The sequence below is a fragment of the Sebastes umbrosus genome, chromosome 7 (genome assembly GCF_015220745.1).
Source record: "Sebastes umbrosus isolate fSebUmb1 chromosome 7, fSebUmb1.pri, whole genome shotgun sequence".
NCBI classification, from domain to species: Eukaryota; Metazoa; Chordata; class Actinopteri; order Perciformes; family Sebastidae; genus Sebastes; species Sebastes umbrosus.
In genome coordinates, this window is record NC_051275.1 from 21,848,792 (window position 1) to 21,867,341 (window position 18,550).

Sequence of the window (18,550 nt, forward strand, 5' to 3'; positions counted from 1 at the left end):
CGGGGTCGGCTTCTGACACGCAGCAGAGGAAGATTCCCACATAAATTCTCTGCCCTCTGTTTTCTCTCACAAATTGTTACATCAATGTCGGAAATCAGATCCAATTATTGCAAATTAGTAGAGTGGCACCCTCTTTTCTCCAGCGCGTGCCCTCACCTCTGAACCGATATCCGACATACACTCTCCTAAACAATAGACTGTGAAAAGAAACCACAGTGTTAAACGAGGCACAAAATGTTATCTTCAGAGGACATTAATTAGACAGAGTAGTGTCTGTCTGAGGCAGGAGAGAGGAGAGGAAGACTGAAAAAGGTTGGGTAACAGGACAGGAATGTTGTGGTACAGCATCATTTACAAACATAGACTGTATACAAGAAGTGGACTTAGTCATCGTGACGTCACTCATTGGTTTGTGGACTGCCATTTTGCAGACTCGAGTTTGGCATTTTGGACGTTGCCATCTTATTTTTTTGGAACCAAAAGTGAAAGGAAAGACCAAACGCTGAATAAGACATTCTTAGAAGACCAAAAAGGTTATAATTAACTGTCATGAACGAATGAAAGGGTTAAAGTTGTAAGGCACAAAAACGGACAACTCCCAGACCGTTAGTAGCGAACTGTAAATCACAAGGTAGCCACGCCCTAAAGCATTTTCCCCACAGTGGGACAAATAAAGGAATATCTTATCTTATCTTATACCCTGCTTTATGGTCTATTTTACTCTAAATAGGACCATAATTTACTAAATGAACATCATGCTGTATTGAAGAAGACTTGAAACTAGCAATTGAGACCATAAACTCATGTTTACAATATTTACTGAGGTAATAAATCAAGTGAGAAGTAGGGTCATTTTCTCATGACATCTATACAATCAGACTTCTTTTTGCAACCAGAGGAGTCGCCCCCTGCTGGCTATTAGAAAAAATGCAGGTTTAAGATACTTCCGCATTGGCTTCACTTCTCAGACCTGGAGGTTGCCCACTGTTTACAAATCGAGCAACACCTTATTTAAATCTGTGACTGGATTAAAAAAGCATTTACAAGTAAATGTAATTATTAATCTTTTTTTTACATAGAAAATTGGTGTTAGTCACTGAAACTAGCTAACTAACTATGGGAAATAGTGTGGCAGTCTAGTCAACTCCAGGTTTACCTGTTCTTTGCTCCAACTGAAAGCTACTTTACGTCTTAAAGAAAAGATCATCAGTATAAAGATGTCATGACCTTTAAAAGAGTGTTTTTTGTGATAATGGATGTCTACAGTAGTATCTAGAATGAAGGTGAAGACGGCGTAGTGCTGGCTGCTGTCACATGGCAGGTCAGAGGCAGGTCACCGAGGAAAATAAATCAACAAACAAGAACTATTATACTGAAATCTGAACTTTTTCTCTGTGAAATCGGATTTTCAACATATTAGCGGGAGTGACCGCTAACACAAACTGTGAAAAAAAACATAATCCTCCTCTAAGAGGAATGAATGAATGTTTGTCCAAGAGCCTGAAATGTCTTAAAAAGAGAGACGAAATACATTCTGTGGTTCAGTGCCAGGAGATGTTCGAATTTATTATGCTTTGGTTAAATCTGTGAATTTAAAATGATATGCTGCTGTCTGATTTTAAGCAAACACCTTCAAAAAAGAATGCACTATTTATTTATCATGTAGATCCAGCAATAATGATGTAGCTTTGAGCACAAATCAGGTTGTACGCTGATGACTGATTTGGAGAAGGGTGCATTAATTAACCACATCTTCAAAGGACATCTGACCTGATTGGTTGTGAAGCTGCGGCTTGCAAAACTTTCCTGTTTGTGGCATTTTTCTTCTTCTCTAACAACTGAAAGTTAGTGATTTAGCCAGGAAAATAACAGGGGGGTGGCAATCAAGCGTCACAACCAAAAAACACACTAACTGCCCAGAGATATAAAACCCTGAAATTGATTTTCATTGCAACAGGGCCCCCTCTAAATAAGATTTTCTCCTCTGGGGCTCCATTTAAATTCCTGTTGTTTGACTTGAAAGAAAATATCTGGATCTACTGTTTATGAGGACACAGGCATGGTGGAGAGTGCTTTCTTAAAACAAATTAAATTAATCTACATTGAAACATAGACACAACTGTACATTTTATGTTAGAAAAAGTGTGTTTTTAATGTTAGTTTAGCCCTCTGCATAAGAGTGAAACTGTTGTCCACTTACCCTGGTGTTTTCACTTCCTGATTAGACCTCTGTTGATTGGTTGCACCTGTTTGAGGGGCAGGACAATACACACCTTTACCATTGGTTGGTCTAATCAGCCAGAGTGATTGAAAACACCTGCAGATTATAACATAAAATCACATCCAGACACTCAGGTCAGTAAAGCTATGGTTTATTCATATGAACATGTTGAAAACAGGATACTCATTATATAATATGTACATGTTTGTATATATATATATATAGATGCATTTATCCCATAATTACAAATATTACAAATATTGAACAGTGTGAATATAAATTTAATATAAAACCATTGAATTAAAATGGAAATAAAAGGCTTTATGTCATAGTATTTTGAATGCATTGCCATGGAAACGAGTGGAATTCTACCTGTGACAAAAAGTAAGGTCATCCTACATACCTTTAAGTGCACATATAAATAAAATATGTCGTGAATACATGTATATCTATTGAAGACATTAAATATAATGGTTTGTATTAGAAAAAAACACTTTAATTACATCAATATAATCTGTTATACATTATTGGAGCCGGCAGATGTGCAAGAGGTAAGACAAGAACAGTGCCATAAAAGTAAAATAAAATGAAACCTGATCCAAGGAAACCATAGCGGATAATGTACTGCAGCTGTATAGTGTTATCAGGACTGACTTTGAATTGCTTTGGATATCTGGAGGAAAACAATATATAAATTAGCTTTTTGCCTGCTTATTAGACCAGCATGATGTGTGAAAAACAAAAAGAATGCTGTCAGGGACGGATGAGGAGACAGAAACAAGCAGAGAAAAACTCAGTGGGCAAGAGAAGGAGGGAGAAAGAGAGACAACAAATAGATCCACGGACCTTTATACGGATATGTTTGCTGCAATCTTCCTGTATATGTGTTCATTAACAGAATGTGTGTCTCCATGGTAACCGAAGTGGCAGTGTCGAGACTTGAAGTCACCCAGAGGGTGACCTTGCCTCTGACAAGCGCACACAGCTGGATCCATTTCTATTTCTCTCTTTCTGTCTCCATTTCTTGAGCCAGCTGCCTGTCTGTCATCCACCCACCCATCCCCACCCACCCACTCACCCATCCCCACCCCAGCTACCAGACAGGAAAGGAGTTGGCACCCATAAATGCTTCCTAAAAAAAACAGCCAAAGTAGTTCTCCCTCCGTCTCCTGCTCACAGACAAACTCGACTTTGTGTGTAATAATGAGATACAAAAGGACATCCAACTGTCGGGGGGCTGTTACTGGGCTCTGAAGCAGGAGGAGCATGTCCCGCCCTTGTCCTTCTCTAACTGGGGGGTGATGGTGTCGGGGACTTCTGATTGGAGCATGTCATTCTCACTGGCGATGATGTGTTTCACCAGGCAGTTAGCCGCTTCATCGATGTTGATGTTTTCCTGGAAAAGAGAGGACAAAGTAGAAGGATAGATAGGAGGATGAAAAGGTGGGAAAGAAAAGAGAAGGGGAGGCGAAAGAGAAATTGATTAATGCAAACATTTTTATGAATGGCAATAAAACAAGTGCAGCAAGAAAAACCTGTGAGAGCAGGTGAGTGAACCTAATGAGCCGTTACTAAACAGAGTGGATGGACGAGGCACCGGCCAGCAGACATGATGCGAACTGAAAAGGGAGCTTTATATACATTTCTTATCTGTAACCGCTTATCCTATTCAGGGTCGCAGAGGTGCTGGAGCCGTTCCAGCTGACATTGGGCGAAGGTGGGGTACAACCTGGTCGCCAGACAGGGCTGACACATAGAGACAGACAACCATTCATGCTCATATTCACACCTACGGGCAATTTAGAGTCAACAATTAACCTGCATGCCTTTGGACTGTGGGAGGAAGCCAGAGAACTCGGAGAAAACCCACGCTAACACAGGGAGAAAGAGGCTACAGGCAAATAAAAATACTAATATGTTCAATCTACGCTACATATTCAAATAATGATTCATTTCTCAATGTTCTGCATCTCAGGAAAATCAAACATGAATTTACTACTGAATGATGTGAAGGAGTGTGTTTTTTCTGTCACAGCTGAGCAGCTTTGATTTGATGGTAACAGCAGAGAATGAAAGCTGTGTCAACTAAATATAGTTGATGTAATGTTTTAAATAAACAGGGCTGACAACAGAATGATTTTTTGTCTGACAGAAATAAATGCCTGGAGTGTTGCTCATTATATTCTACTCTCTTCACGTTGTAAATCTGAATTAGGTTCAGCTTTACACCGTGTTTTTGCACCACCGCACTTGTGGATTTTTCTGTTTGTTGTTTTTTTATTATGCCATCATGAAAGGTTATTTCGAGTGAATTTTGCAGACAGGAAGCAAGGTGCAGAGAAGGTTGTAGAGAACGCAACAACGGTCTGGAACAAGTTGTGATTATATGGTTACACAACCAGGATATATGAAATTATTAGAGCCAACATTATACTGCTATGAGAAAATCATGCATTCCTCGTCTTGCCTGATTTACAAACCTATTCTACCCATCAAAATAAAACACAAATGCAAAATGTCCATTCTCGCCAGCACCCAGAGATTAGACAGCACCCATACAAAAGATTTAGAGCGACTTGGACCAGAGCTGAAGGCTATAGTAAACTAGAGTAATGGCCTGTTAAAGTGAGGTTCACACAAGGAGAGGACCAGCAGCGAGTGTTGTTGAGATACACACACATGCACACACCTTCTTAATATATGATGCAGTAGAAATACTGAATATTCATAAGATGTAACAGTGTGCTCAGTAGGATGTGATATGCTGCCGTCTGCAGCAGCTCCCTGCACTTCTATGTGCCACGTTGTGATCTATCATCCTTACTGTTAAATCTGGAACAACAGATTCTTCCAAACAAAAAACACCTTCTCTACACTTCACCTCCTTCCCTGTGCGTTCTTGTGCATGCAGAACATTTGCAGCGCTGTTGAAGATAAATGTTTGAAATAATTCTTCTGGCAGGTTATTTGGCAGTGGGCTCAGAGTACGTCAGATATGACCCTGATAGACTGTTTTACAGACTCTTTACACTCATTCAGCTCCAAAGGAAACTGTATACTTTCTTGTGCAAATGACACTTGTGGCATCAAGATGCACATCGCTTAATATTCACAGTCTGTGGCTATTTATATTCATGGTTACAAATGTGATGACTCTTGGCAGGTTTTTATGAAAACAAACACAAAGCAAAGAGCTGTATGGGCTTCAGAGTCTTCAGTGTACACTGCAACGCCTCTCAATTCCTTTACTGGTTTACTGCCTTGATTTCAACAGCTTAAATCCTCACTTTATCTTATGGACATGTTCTTTCATTGCACCAGTTGTTGTTGGTCACCACTACTTCCAGTTACCAGTTACCTCCATCCATGTGTGTGCGTGTGTGTGTGCACGTCTCGGTCTATTTTCTTCCCTTCCCACCCAGCTGTGAGATTCCTGGTCCACATGAGCTGCTATCAGGGGTTGTGTTGGTGAGTTGGATCCTCAGCTCATCTCACCGTCACAATTTACTCACCACATTCTTTCATTCCTGTCTACATCAATGAGTCTGGAATTATACTGCACTTTAGTTTATTAAAATTTAAAAGTTGCATATTTGTGTTTCATATTCTTATGTTTGTTGTGTTTATGTGTTGCTCAATGAAATAGTTTATGTCCAATTTAGACTGTAAAAGTTACGAGGGTTCATACGAAGGTTCATTCATGTAATTATAGAATTTTTTTTTTTACCTTTAGATAAAGCCATAAAGGCTAACTGTTTCCCCGTTTCCAGTCTTTATGCGAAGCTAACCATCTCCTGGCTCCAGCTTCATATTTTAACAAACAGAGAGAGTGGTATCAATTTTCTAATCTAACTCTGAGCAAGGAGGTGAATAAGCGTAGGCTATTTCCCATCAATGTTGAACTATTCCTTTAATATCTGTGTCAGTCAGTGACCTGAAATAACACAATAGGAATGTCTGCTGTGAGCTGCAGCTCTGCTCATTGACTGGAGCAAATACTGAGCAGACTGAGAGTCTGTTAAACTCAGCACTTTTAAAGGATTCCTTCACATCCTGAATGTGCCTCTGTGGTAGCGTCTCCACAGGCTAATCAGGTGCTGGGTCTGACACAGTCGAGAAATTTTAACAGGAAGTACACCTCAGTGCTCTTTTTGTATCCACAGCACCACAATGCTATGTTACTGCTTGGTATTTATATGTGTGTGTGTGTGTGTCACATCTTTCTCACCTTAGCGGACGTCTCGAACCATCCCACAAAGCCGTTCTCCTGGCAGAACTGCTCCATCTTTATTCCGTTATTGGTCAGTACGTCCCGGCCCTGGTCACATTTGTTAGCCAAAAGCACCGTGGCTACATTTTTTCCATTGGCAAGAGTCAGTTTGGAATCCAAGTCCTCTTTCCATTTGGTGATGGCCTCAAAGGAGGCGGGCCTCGTGACGTCAAACACGATGAAGGCGCCCATGGCCTCGCGGTAGTACACGCGGGTCATGTTGCCAAACCTCTCCTGACCTAGAAGACACACACGGACAAGGACGCAGAAGCATACACACAAAGGAAATGATTATAATTTTGGTACCAGTGTAAAGGTGTAAAAACGTGATATAATGCACATTAGAGAAATTCATCGTTGTATTTTGCAGCCCTTTATAGGGAGATCAGCTACATGTTGGCACAGTGATGCTGTGTCACCTCAGCGGCAAACAGACACAGAGGCATGAATCATCCGATTTACTCATTTTATCACACTCCTGTCTCCTCATATGTGCTGCCACGCAAGCCTTCCCGACATACTTCGCCCACTCTCTCAAACACGAACACAGATGCACGCACAAATTGACATGCATGTTTGCAAAGAGCTGCAGAAAGAGAGAGATGAGATGTAGACATGGATAGGAGGCAGGATGTGAGGAGGAGAGAGGAGTCTTTGGTGTGTGTGTGTGTGTGTGAGTTTGTGTGTGTGAGCGCCCGCCTGTGAACTGTAGAAATTCCTGCGGGTAAAATTAATTCGATAAGCTCTGAAGGAATGTTGTATCCACACTGATTTTTCCCATCCATAACGTCTGCTAGAGCACCATCAGTACCAGCCTCACAGTTCAGCTTGTGGGCAAGACGTTTTCACACTGTGGACTGAACCAAAAAACCTCAACTGATCCTTCCCAAATTAGTTTGCATCGTGGTGCAGAGGAGAGGAGCTGATATTAATTTACTGTGTTGAGGCTCATAGGAACATTTGCTATTCACCTGCTCTCCTGCACAGGTGGATCAGAGCACAGGGTCAGCTGCACAACAGCTGGGAGGAGTTGTGTCTTGTTCAAGGACACATCACAAGGGCACAATATTGCATTATATTAAGAAGTATCATAGTATACAGGAGTATTACCCAAGTGAAAAATTATGTTTCCAGCTTTCTGTGTAAGCCAATTCAAACATACGAGTGTTTTCTGGACAATGACCTAAAATAAATTGGTTTCATACTTAAAAAAGAACACAGACATACAGAAATGTCTCCTGTAAAATAACCAAAACTGTTTAACTTTGGTAGATATTGGACAGATCTTGAAGTAAAGCAAACACCATCACACAATGCTTGCATACACAGCACACATACACACTCTTGATGTGTCTGAGAATTAATTTGTTGCTTGTAAATTAGATTAGATAATGGTGCAGATTAATATAGATATATGTTTGATTTATGTGTTTCTTTTTGTATTTTCTTTATATTATTTATTTTATTCTATCATTTTATTATTATTTTGAATATATTTTATTTTTATTTATTTTATTCTATCATTTTATTATTATTTTGAATATATTTTATTTTTATTTATTTTAGTCTATCATTGTATTATTATTTTGTATATATTTTATTTTATATTTATTTTATTCTATCATTTTATTATTATTTTGTATATATTTTATTTTATATTTTTATTATTATTTTTATTTTGCATATAGGAATCATTTAATTTTTGTTGACCAATATGTGACAATATTTATATAAAAATTCAATAAAATACTAATTACAAAAAAAACGTGAAATGTATGTGTTCATGTTGGTGTTCATAGTAAGAAGCCGATTAAAAAGGAAGGTATTTAAGGCTTTTAAAGTTACGTAATGTAAGGAGGCGTATCAATGGGTTCACTAATAGGGATTAAATGTGGTAATAATTCAATGGAGATGAAGTAGGAGTAGGAGTTCTTCTTGTGTCAAACCTGGTCTGCAGCCATAAACCTTCACAGCTCAACATGTATATCTATGTGATTTCAAAAGGCGGAACAGTATATAAAGCCCCTCTAATAAGCCCTAAATCAGCCTCTCTCACATCTTCATGCTATATATATGCCTGTGCAGCCAGCAGTTAAAAATAGAAGTTATTATTTGTCTTGGGGAATACACAGAAAACAGCAGGTGATTTATTACATCTGTGGCATGAGAAAACTTCAGTCCATCATCAAATCCCCAAACAAACCCACAGCAGTGCTGCGTAAAGTAAGTGCAAACCTTTGTAACCAGTGTGTTAATCTGACACAATCTTTTCCCCTCTGTGATCCAAACCAAATGGAGAACCCATATGATATTGTGATGGACAGACCCAAGGCTCATGTAACTTTAGGCCGAGTGTAAGGAGCACATACAGTACAGACCTATAGTAGTTTCCTCTGAGGGAGACACTCATCTGTAGTTCACAATAAAAGCTTTCTGTATACAAGAGCTTGGGTCTCAAATCTGCCTCACATGAGTTTCAGACACATGACTGCTTGCGCTTACTGGAGAGGGAGCACGGGAGGGGGAGAGAGCAGCAGGTCAGAGGATTCTTCTAAAGCTCAGCCGACACTCATGTGAGATGAGACTGCTGTAGGTTATCAACAGCATCCCTCTCAAAAAGCCTTTATTAGTTCTGTGTTCACCAAATGCAATTTAAATACTGACTGAGGAAAAGATATGAGAATCTCTCCTTTTCACATCTCTAATTTATTATCGAAAGAGTCATATCTGAACCCCAATAAATGCAAACAACATAGTACAAAATACAATTAAAAATGTTCTGTTATATAAAATACAGATTATCCTACAGGTGAGGAATGTATTTGAAATGTATCTATGTATGAATTAATTGATTAATGAGTAACGTGAATTCAATCTTAGCCTTTTAAAACCATAGATGCCATCACTACACTGCCTCATAAAATGAAGCATCTTTATCTATATTGGGTTTATGAAAGGTGAAAGGTCACAAATATTTGGTTGATTTAATATCAACCAAATATGTGTAGTAATACTCAAGGCCCATAGGTGATTTTGGCACCTTGGTCTCGGTTTCATAACTTCTCTGGACTTGTGTATGTAATTGCAGAAATGTGTTGCCAAGTGATTTGAAGTGAGTAATGCCAACAGGTCAGCTGGTGCACATGAGGAATATTAACCCCGGATAACCCATAAAATCACCCTCCTCCTATCAAAATGATTCGATAACATCTATGACAAAATGGTCCCATGCTCATCCTCACTGTCTTTATGTTACTGACCTCAAACTATCAGTGTTTCCAAAATACACAATTCTTTGAAAGATAGTAATCCACATTTTCTCTCAGGCCTCCATACATGACTTGAAAACAACTTGTTGCCTTTCCTGAAGGACAACATTTACATTTGAGCAGCCGATCTCTGATGAATATTGAATTTATTGTTTGGAAAGTTTCGTCTTTAACCTAAAGTGACATTAATTAAGGATGGAAAAGTGATTTTCATAACCACCTCAAGCAGATTCATCCAATCATGTGATGTTCAAAAAAGAAAAACATAATAATTAAAAACATAATTTCCTCTAGGACTATATCTTGCCACTAACATTAATGAATTTCCAAACAGCCTTCAGCTAATTTTAAATGACCATTTTCAATAAACAAGGTGCATTTATTTAATTGTCTACCAAAGTATGTTCCATTTTCAGCTACATCAGAAAAAAAAGAAAAAACTATTTTTAAAGAATATTAACCAATAAAGTAATAGCAATCTCTGTGTCCTATTTATATTAAATAAATAAAAATATATTTATAATTTTAAGGATAGGCTCTTCTCCTTGGCTGTGGCTCACTTAAAACAACATGTAAAGTTTGAGTAAAAGTAAAATTAGTCACATAAATAAAAAAAAAAGAAATATGAGTTTGCCCTCCTGTAAATCCTCTTGTTTCATGTGAGCTGTGAGTAAAAGTTGGCCTCTTACCTGCGATGTCCCACAGCTGCAGACGCACCGTCTCCTGGTCCCAGTTGAGGACTTTGAGGGCGAAGTCCACCCCGATGGTGGCTCGGTAGTTGGGGCTGAAGTTGTGATGGACGTACCTCTTGATGATGCTCGTCTTACCGACCCCGAGGTCACCTATCACAAGGATCTTATAGAGGTGCTCCTTGTTGTGGTTGTTCTGCATGGCGACCGAGGAGGGCGAGAGCTGAGCATGAAGCCACCGTGCAGGAGAGGAAAGAGGAGAAGAACAGGACAGAGCAGAGAGGACTGGAGAGAGAGTTGGGAAGGAGTTGAGAGGAGAAGAGAAGAGAGAGAAAGGGGAGGTGAGGTCCCTCCCTGCATGCCTGCCCACTGAGGGAAGTCTGGACCTTGTGACGCCTCCTGGGAGTGCCTGGATGTATTTAAAACCCTGTTTAAAACATACAAGCCAGAGAGGATCGACACTATTTTAATATTAATTAAGCAGTGGAAGAAGTTTTTTAGATTAAAGTAGAAGCATGAAATGGAAATACTCAAGTGTCTCATCGTGCCCAGTTATGTTGGCTTTTTTAAAGTTTTCTTTCTTTATTTCTTTGTTTATTTATTCATTTATTTTATTTTTATTTATTTTTTATTATTTATTTTATTTTAATTTTTTCTTTTTTTAATTTTTTCTTTTTCTTTTTTCTTTATTTCTTTTTTTCTTTTCTTTTTTTTTCTTTCTTTAATTTATTTTTCTCACCATTTTGTTTTATCTATGTTTCATTTTATTTTATTTTGTTATGAGGAAAAGGAAGAAAAGAAAAAAAGTAAAAAAAAAAAAAAGTACGAGAGTAAGTAAGCAGTGGAAGAAGTTTTTTAGAGGCATTAAATGGAAATACTCAAGTGTCTCACAAACTTATTACAGTAGGGGAGAACAGGGTTAGTCGTCACATTTTTTTACTTTCAATTGAATCCCTCAAAAACTGAACCCTTGATAGATTCCCCTTCAATGTGTAATGGAAGCCAAAGTGTCAGGTAGGAATGGAGTGACCTAACTCTCCTTGAGCTTATTCTGTTCAACAGATATGGACTGTCAAATACTGTATGTCTTGTGCACTTGTGACAACCATCCCCATGGTGGGGCTGGTTGTCACACACTATGGGGTTTTTTGTTCCTATGGTATTTTAAAGGGGGTAAATAAAAAATGGAGGCAATCTTAAAGGAATTGATAAATAAATAATAATAATACAAAAAATAATAATAATAATAAAATAAATTGATAACATTTTCATGTAGGTAAATATTTAAAAAAAATTAAAATAATAATACATCCACAGAGCCTTTAGAAAAAGGTGCTGAATAAAAGTATAGCTTTTCCTGGAAAAAAAAGATTGTGAATTAATCATTTTAAAAATGTTGGCGGGTCCAAAATGAATGTTTTGTTTACCTCTGTGGTCTCAAGTTTGGTTCCCACTTCTGACAAGGATTGTGAGCCAATAGTAAAAGGACGTATCTCTGGTTCGTCAGTTAGTGTGGGAAAAAACTGATAAATGGCTGAGATTGAAGGTAAGTGCCTGGCAACGACTTGTTGTGAAGTGAATGCAATGGAATGGGGGAGGGAGACTGCAACCTCTAGTGGCTGAATGTTATCAATAGCACCTTTAAAAATGAATTTTAAAAGTTTCATTTCATTGAAATGCAACAAGCTGACACATCTCCTGCATCGAGAGAACAGAAACAGGAAAAATCATCCCTGTAAGTACATTTTTTTATCCTTATATAGTAATACTCAATTCATTCTTATGTCAGTCACTCACTATCAGTCACATGTGACAACCAAACCTGAAGAGATTGTGACAAGCATCCCCAACTGGGAAAGCGACTAAGCCAACAACCACATGTTGTAGCTTAGCTGAGAAAAACCCCATCTAGTTCTCCCATCATAGTTTTTAATGATAATTGTTTGATTATAAACCCAGGGTGTAAAAGCCTACAAGAGAAACACAGAAGAGCTGGATATTTACATTTTGATATGAAAAACACTAAAAGTCCACTCACCTCAATGTCAAGTGTCTTACTCCTGAAATAACCCTGTAGGTGACCTTTAACCCCAATTCTGAAAATTTCAGTACCAACATTTTTTAACAGCGCCCTCTAAGGAGCGACATTTAATGAATGTGACAACCAAACCATGTGACTAACAACCCCATTGTCTCCTACTCAAGTACCTCACAAACGTACTTAGTTAACTTACATCACTGTCAAGTCAGAAGTTGATATTAAGATTTATCCACATAAAGGAGCTTGTGCCAGTAAAAATCAACCATTTTTTGTATTTCACCCCCTTATAATTAAGTTGTTTCATCTTCTTGTAGTTTGTTGTAACTTTGTCACACATTTTTGTTTATTATATTGTTGTGAGAGTTTTTGCTTGAGAGAAAACTGTCGATCCACCCCAATCAAAGATAACAATGACAACCATCCCAGAAAGATTGATTTCATATTGTATTCCATCTTCATTCACACACAAAGAAAACATACAAACCTTTTGAAATGCTTTTATTCTGTTAAATTCAAAAGGAAAAAACAGTGCAAATCAGAATAACTGGCACGTCAATCAGTTACATCCCTTTATTGATTGATTAAGAATCCCTTTAAAAAGGCTCCACGGGGAACTCGTACAAATTACCCCGCAGAGAAACAAGGCAGTCAATTTGATGCAAGGACAGAATATATTACAATTCTCCACTGTTGCTTCCCTGAAACAAAGAATCAAGGTCCTGCACCTGGCAAGCAAACACAAACACTCCTCACTTACCACATTTGTCACAGTATGTACTGATGCATTTTGATTCTAAGTTTGTGTCGGCAGTTACAGCTTGAATTGAAATCGTTCATAGGCAGCTATCAGTGATTGTTGTGATCAGAAAACATTTGTAAAAAATTAAAGCAACGTTGTAGGTAGGTGGTAAATTCATCGCATCAAAAGAGCAGAATAAGTTTCCCTTCAATTAAAATCTCCTATAAACAGTATGTGTCAATACTTTCAATTAACCATGAAACAGAAGACTTGTGTCCCTATTTATGTTTTTAACTAATGTAGGTGCCTAGTTTTACTAAATTTAAAAAGTGGTTGGATGTTCAAACCACTCACTCCTTTCATCCTGCGTTTACAGCTTCTACAGTTGGGGGATTGGGTTGGCTGCGACGGCGATGCTCTCCATTGCACACTCGTTGCTGCCCCGGCGGATTCGGAAGTATCCGTCCTCGCCCCAGCCGGTGCCCCAACTGTTCTTGACGATCCAGAACTTCTGCCCGGTCACGTGGCAGCGGCCGTAACCCACCAGTAGCACGGCGTGGTTGGTGAGCTCGAAGGGATTGAAGGGGTCACCGAGGCCTGTGTGGTGGAAGATGCCCTCCTTATAGTTCATGAAGTCGGGGTAGACCTGCGGAAAGGATAGGGATGATTTACCTTTTCTCACTTTGTATCAAATCTAAGCTATACCTATGAAACAGGAGGGTCTACTGAGTTGTAAAGGAGAAATTACAGAATACATTTCATAAGCAAATAATTCAAATTCAACACTGACCATTAAGCCCACAATTGGTTTAAGTTGACTAACTGTGAAGTAGAAGTCAACGGTTTTATTATGCACTCAGTAGAAGGCAGGAATATTAAAATAAATGTGTGTGTGTGTGTGTTAATTCAAAGACGTGAACATTTCGGGTACATCTTTTATCATCTTTTGATTCTTAGATTTATCCATTAGGTGCGTTTGGAAAACAAGATCTCAAGCAGTGGATTAGTTAAAGTGGATTTCTGCAAGACACAGTAACCGAGTTTGGGCTAAAATAAGAGAAGGATTAACCAGACAAACAACACGGGTTAAACTCAATTTAAACTCTAAGCTGTTGGAGAAACCCCAGTTGTTTCGTGAACACATACTGTACGTATAGAAATAGCAGTTAGGAAACAGTGAGCAGCTGTTGTACCTCAAAAGCGACTCCCATGGGTCCATTCTTGACCAGTTCCAACATCATGGCCATCTCACTGCAGCCGCCATAAAATCCACCGACGTAGTAGTATTCTGCGGCGTAAGTGCGGCCGCAATTTTGAGGAACGCCACACGGAGAGTCCTTGCCAATATACGGAAAGCAGGACTCATCCACGATGCCGAAATCCTGCACATACTTTCCAATCAGGTATGGGAAGCCACCATCGCAACCTTAAAGAGGAGAGATGAACATTAAATCTGGTTTGTTCAATAGCTCTGAAATTCAGATTCATCAAGAATCGAGGTTTTCTCGACTTTCTAATTGGGTGAAATCTCTTTTGTGGTACAAGATGGAAAAATGCAGGACTCTTCAAATGAATTAGTGAAAATGCACTAATCAGGGCAGTTATAAAATGCTTGATACACTTTCCAAAAAAACACTTAAGCGCTGCTTGTTCTGATTAGGGAGGACGGCGTCCCAAAGTTTCCTTCATACAGTAGTACCACACTTTTCCATGATCATCATGTATCGCAATATGAATATTCAACTAAGACCATCATGTACATTTTCTAACTGCTACCTGACTCTTATCTGCAATATTCTGCTATTCTAATGTAAAATGAATTGACATGGTCAGGAAACAAGATTTGAGATGGAGAGTTAGTTTACCTTGAGAATATTCAGAACAGGAGATGACTTGTTGCGGGCTGAGGATGGGAGTCTCGCTGTTGTTGGTGAGGATTCGAATACGAGCTTCCAGCATTCCCATCGAGGCAAAAGAGTAGCAGCTTCCACATGACCCTGAAACAGAACATGAAAGATTTGCAGTCAAACCACACTGCTGTGTAATTCAACAGCACTGTAATAAATCCCAACTTTGTGAAGCTTGTGATGTTCAGTTTTTTTTTGACTGTACAAGTCAACTGGTGTTGTACTATAAAGCATTTAGGGCTGCCCCCTCTTAGTCCATTAGTCAATTAATCTGTCACAAGATTGCTTTAGACAAGATTAGTCGTTTTTTATGCTTTTTCATGCAGAATGACTTTTTATTTTCAAGACACTTATGAGCACATGCCAGGTAAACGCAAGATTCAAAGTGGTGATTGTGTCTGATTCTTTGTTTTTGTTTTTATGGGTTAAATGCAGAGGTTAAATGTCATGCATGTGCCTGTATGTACAGTATATGACGATTCTAATAAAACTTAAGTTAAGATTTTCACCGAGGACAGCCCTTATACCATTTTATCAAAAGGTACTTTTAATATTCTGTCCTAATGAATGTAAATAAAGTGGACAAAACATTGGAAGCACCTTTCAATATAATGCAATGCTGCAAAAACCCAAACTGACCATAATGTCAACACCTCTGACATTGTCAACCAAAACTGTCCAAAGATACTGTCGGTACACATGCAATCTGCTACAACACCCCTGAAATAAAACTAGGGCTGACCTCGACCAAAGAAATTCTCAGTTGACTAACACTCACACGATTTTGTCGAATTATAGATTAGTTGATTTAATCAACAGATCTGTAAAACTGAGTTTCTCCACAAAGAATCACAAAAAAGCACCACTTTAAATCTGGCGTTTACCAGAGATGTGCTCAAAAGTTTCTTGGAAATAAGTCATTCAGCATTAAAAAAAAGCATACAAAATTACTAACAGATTAAAAGAAATCTTAGTCGACTTCGACCAAAACAACCGATTAGTCGACTAATCGACTAAGAGGGTACAGCCCTAAATAAAACCCTAATAAACTGGTAACTCTGTACACTGTAATAGCACATTTGTGCAAGAATATATTACATCAGTTAGTACTAAAGTTTCTGTAATGTTCCTGCCCCAGTACACTTATCTGCAGTAGTTGTAATTCATAATAAGACACTGATTACAGCCACTGGTTACCATCAATAGTGTGAGACGCCAGCTTCTTAATAAAATGCTCTGCAGAAACAAATTAGGTCAGAGAACAGCAGCTGTGGGGATTTGCAGGGCGGTTTAATTGTAGTAATGATTCAAGTCAGGGTGACAGTGAGAACACTTTTCATTTGGGTCCAAGACTTAAGTCTCTTGAGGCTAATAAGGTGTTACAACTATTTAAATTAAAGATCTGTGCTAGTGGGAAACTTTGCCGTCCTAATATTTTATAATATATGATGTAATCAGTCTGTCACGTCTGACCAACAGGACGCCCGCTCTCAGGACTTATGACGAAGCTTTAATTAGCTCCGATGCCAGTTACACCTTCCCTTTAAAGTCACTGTTGGGTTGCGTATGATGTTAAGAAGCAGGCAGACCAATTAAATCCTCAATCATACCAATTTTTGTGAGCCGAAATGGGACCTACAAAATCCACCTGACTCAAAACACTGAAGCAAAAATAAGCTCGGCAGCACTGCACAGTGGCTTAGAGGGCTTCTATTGAAACTCTCCAGATCCTTAAACCCAGCCCTACAGAGGCCCTCTCAGACACTCAAACTACTCAGCACGCATAATCTCTCCACTCGCACACTAGGCTGTGCAGAAACACAGGAGGAGAGCAGAAAGCACACCCAGGCCTGCCAAGAGGGAAGCAGAGTAGCTGGCGAGTTGCTGTTCAGACTCTGCCCTTAGTGACAGCTGCTCAAGTGTAAAAGTACGGCTTTGTCTGCCTCCTGCAAGTCTTTCTAATATCATGTGTGCACACTCACAGGTATAATACTCTGTCCCTTTAAATGTGATTTTTTTTGTACAGCAATTGAATGTCACCTTGGTTTCGCACAGGGCTGACGAAGCTAACGCCGTCGACGTTCCTCCAATCCCAGTGCTCAGGTAGAGCTGCCGCCATCTTGGCTACCTCAGCTTGCACAGGCATAGGGCGAACACGCCTAAAGTAAAAATAAAGAATCACACTTGAATCACATGGGCATTTTACCTCAGACACTGACAAACTGTTTCACAGGAGGGCTGCTCGATTATGGCAAAAATCATAGTCACGATTATTTTGGTCAATATTGATATTTAACACGATTAGTCATTGACTTTGGAAACATCATGCTTTTAGAAAAAAGATTCTGTAGCCTACATTTAGAAGTTAAATATATCAATCTGGTGCACTTTGAGAGCGAAATGAAAAGGATCTATGAAGATTTTGTGCTCTTATAAACAATTAAATCATTTAATCAGTGTTTAGATATGAATGGAGAGGAAACAGAAAAAAAACTCATCGCCGCACTGAGGACAGTCTGTCTAAGACCAAACAAGAGCATCATTGCGAAATGAAATGTGGCACAATAATATCTTTATGTTGATTATCTTGTCACAATCGTTGACACCCATAATTGTAATTTGTTTAATAGCACTGCCCTATTTCACAGAAAACCTAATAATTTAGAAATGAAATGCATGTAGCCCAGCAGGATTCATGGAGAACAAAAAATATATTAGTAATAATTTAGCGCACTAGATATTAATTTAGGAACACAAATTACTAATGTATGTGCATCCATGTGTTTCTTTCCTCTGTGGTATTGTATGGGAAACACAAGTAAATACTCACATAGGGATTCGGGAGGCGGGCCCTCCTGCTCGGAGGTGCAGCTCCTTCAGAGTGTACGTCTCATACTCTGGGTAAGGCACAGCCTTCCAGGACTTCTGAACAGAGTTGATGGCGTCAATGAAGTCCAGGTTGTGTTTGTACGGCTTCTGGAGCAGCCTGGAGGGTGAATAAGGTCACATAAGGTCAGGTATTTTTTTTATTTTTTTTTTAAAAAGGGGTTCGTCTGCCACACAAACAGAAGAAAAAAGACATTACAAGAAGTTGTTGTTGAAGTGAATCATAGTAAGTTAGTTGGTTAACGTGTACAGCTTTGACAAAACACACACACCTGACAGTGTAATACAATTATACAGTAGCGCTGCAATAAAAACTACAACTTCTGCTAGTAGGTTTAACTTGGATAATAAAGACTTGCAAAGATATTTTCCAGTTACTGATACAGAGATGTCAAAAACAGCTTTGTAAAGCAAAGCTAAATTGTTCCCTCGAGTGATGAAGACTATTCCAGTAAGAAACTGCACTTAGCTGAAAGTTCCTAATGAGGGAAGTACAACTCCCAACACAAATACAAGTCATTTTCATCT

At 38.8% G+C, this 18,550-nt stretch overlaps 2 protein-coding genes across 2 annotated transcripts in view; both read right to left on the reverse strand.

Annotated features, from left to right (window-relative positions):
* Nucleotides 1–2,355: 2,355 nt before the first annotated feature.
* On the reverse strand, nucleotides 2,356–11,077 carry rab38a (RAB38a, member RAS oncogene family). Its single transcript, XM_037774466.1, has 3 exons — nucleotides 10,450–11,077; nucleotides 6,450–6,730; nucleotides 2,356–3,617 (listed from the first exon to the last, which is right to left on the reverse strand). The coding sequence occupies exons 1-3, from the start codon at nucleotides 10,649–10,651 to the stop codon at nucleotides 3,462–3,464; spliced, it is 639 nt and encodes a 212-aa protein (XP_037630394.1). The 5' UTR covers nucleotides 10,652–11,077; the 3' UTR covers nucleotides 2,356–3,461.
* Nucleotides 11,078–12,971: 1,894 nt separating this feature from the next.
* The window catches only part of ctsc (cathepsin C), a 10,074-nt gene continuing 4,495 nt past the window's right edge, over nucleotides 12,972–18,550 (reverse strand). Inside the window, exons 4-8 of the mRNA XM_037775879.1 lie at nucleotides 17,967–18,122; nucleotides 17,177–17,295; nucleotides 15,095–15,226; nucleotides 14,423–14,655; nucleotides 12,972–13,875 (exon numbers count right to left, since the gene is read on the reverse strand). Coding sequence (XP_037631807.1) covers nucleotides 13,609–13,875; nucleotides 14,423–14,655; nucleotides 15,095–15,226; nucleotides 17,177–17,295; nucleotides 17,967–18,122 — 907 coding nt within the window. The 3' untranslated portion in view covers nucleotides 12,972–13,608. The remainder of the gene's footprint in view (nucleotides 13,876–14,422; nucleotides 14,656–15,094; nucleotides 15,227–17,176; nucleotides 17,296–17,966; nucleotides 18,123–18,550) is intronic.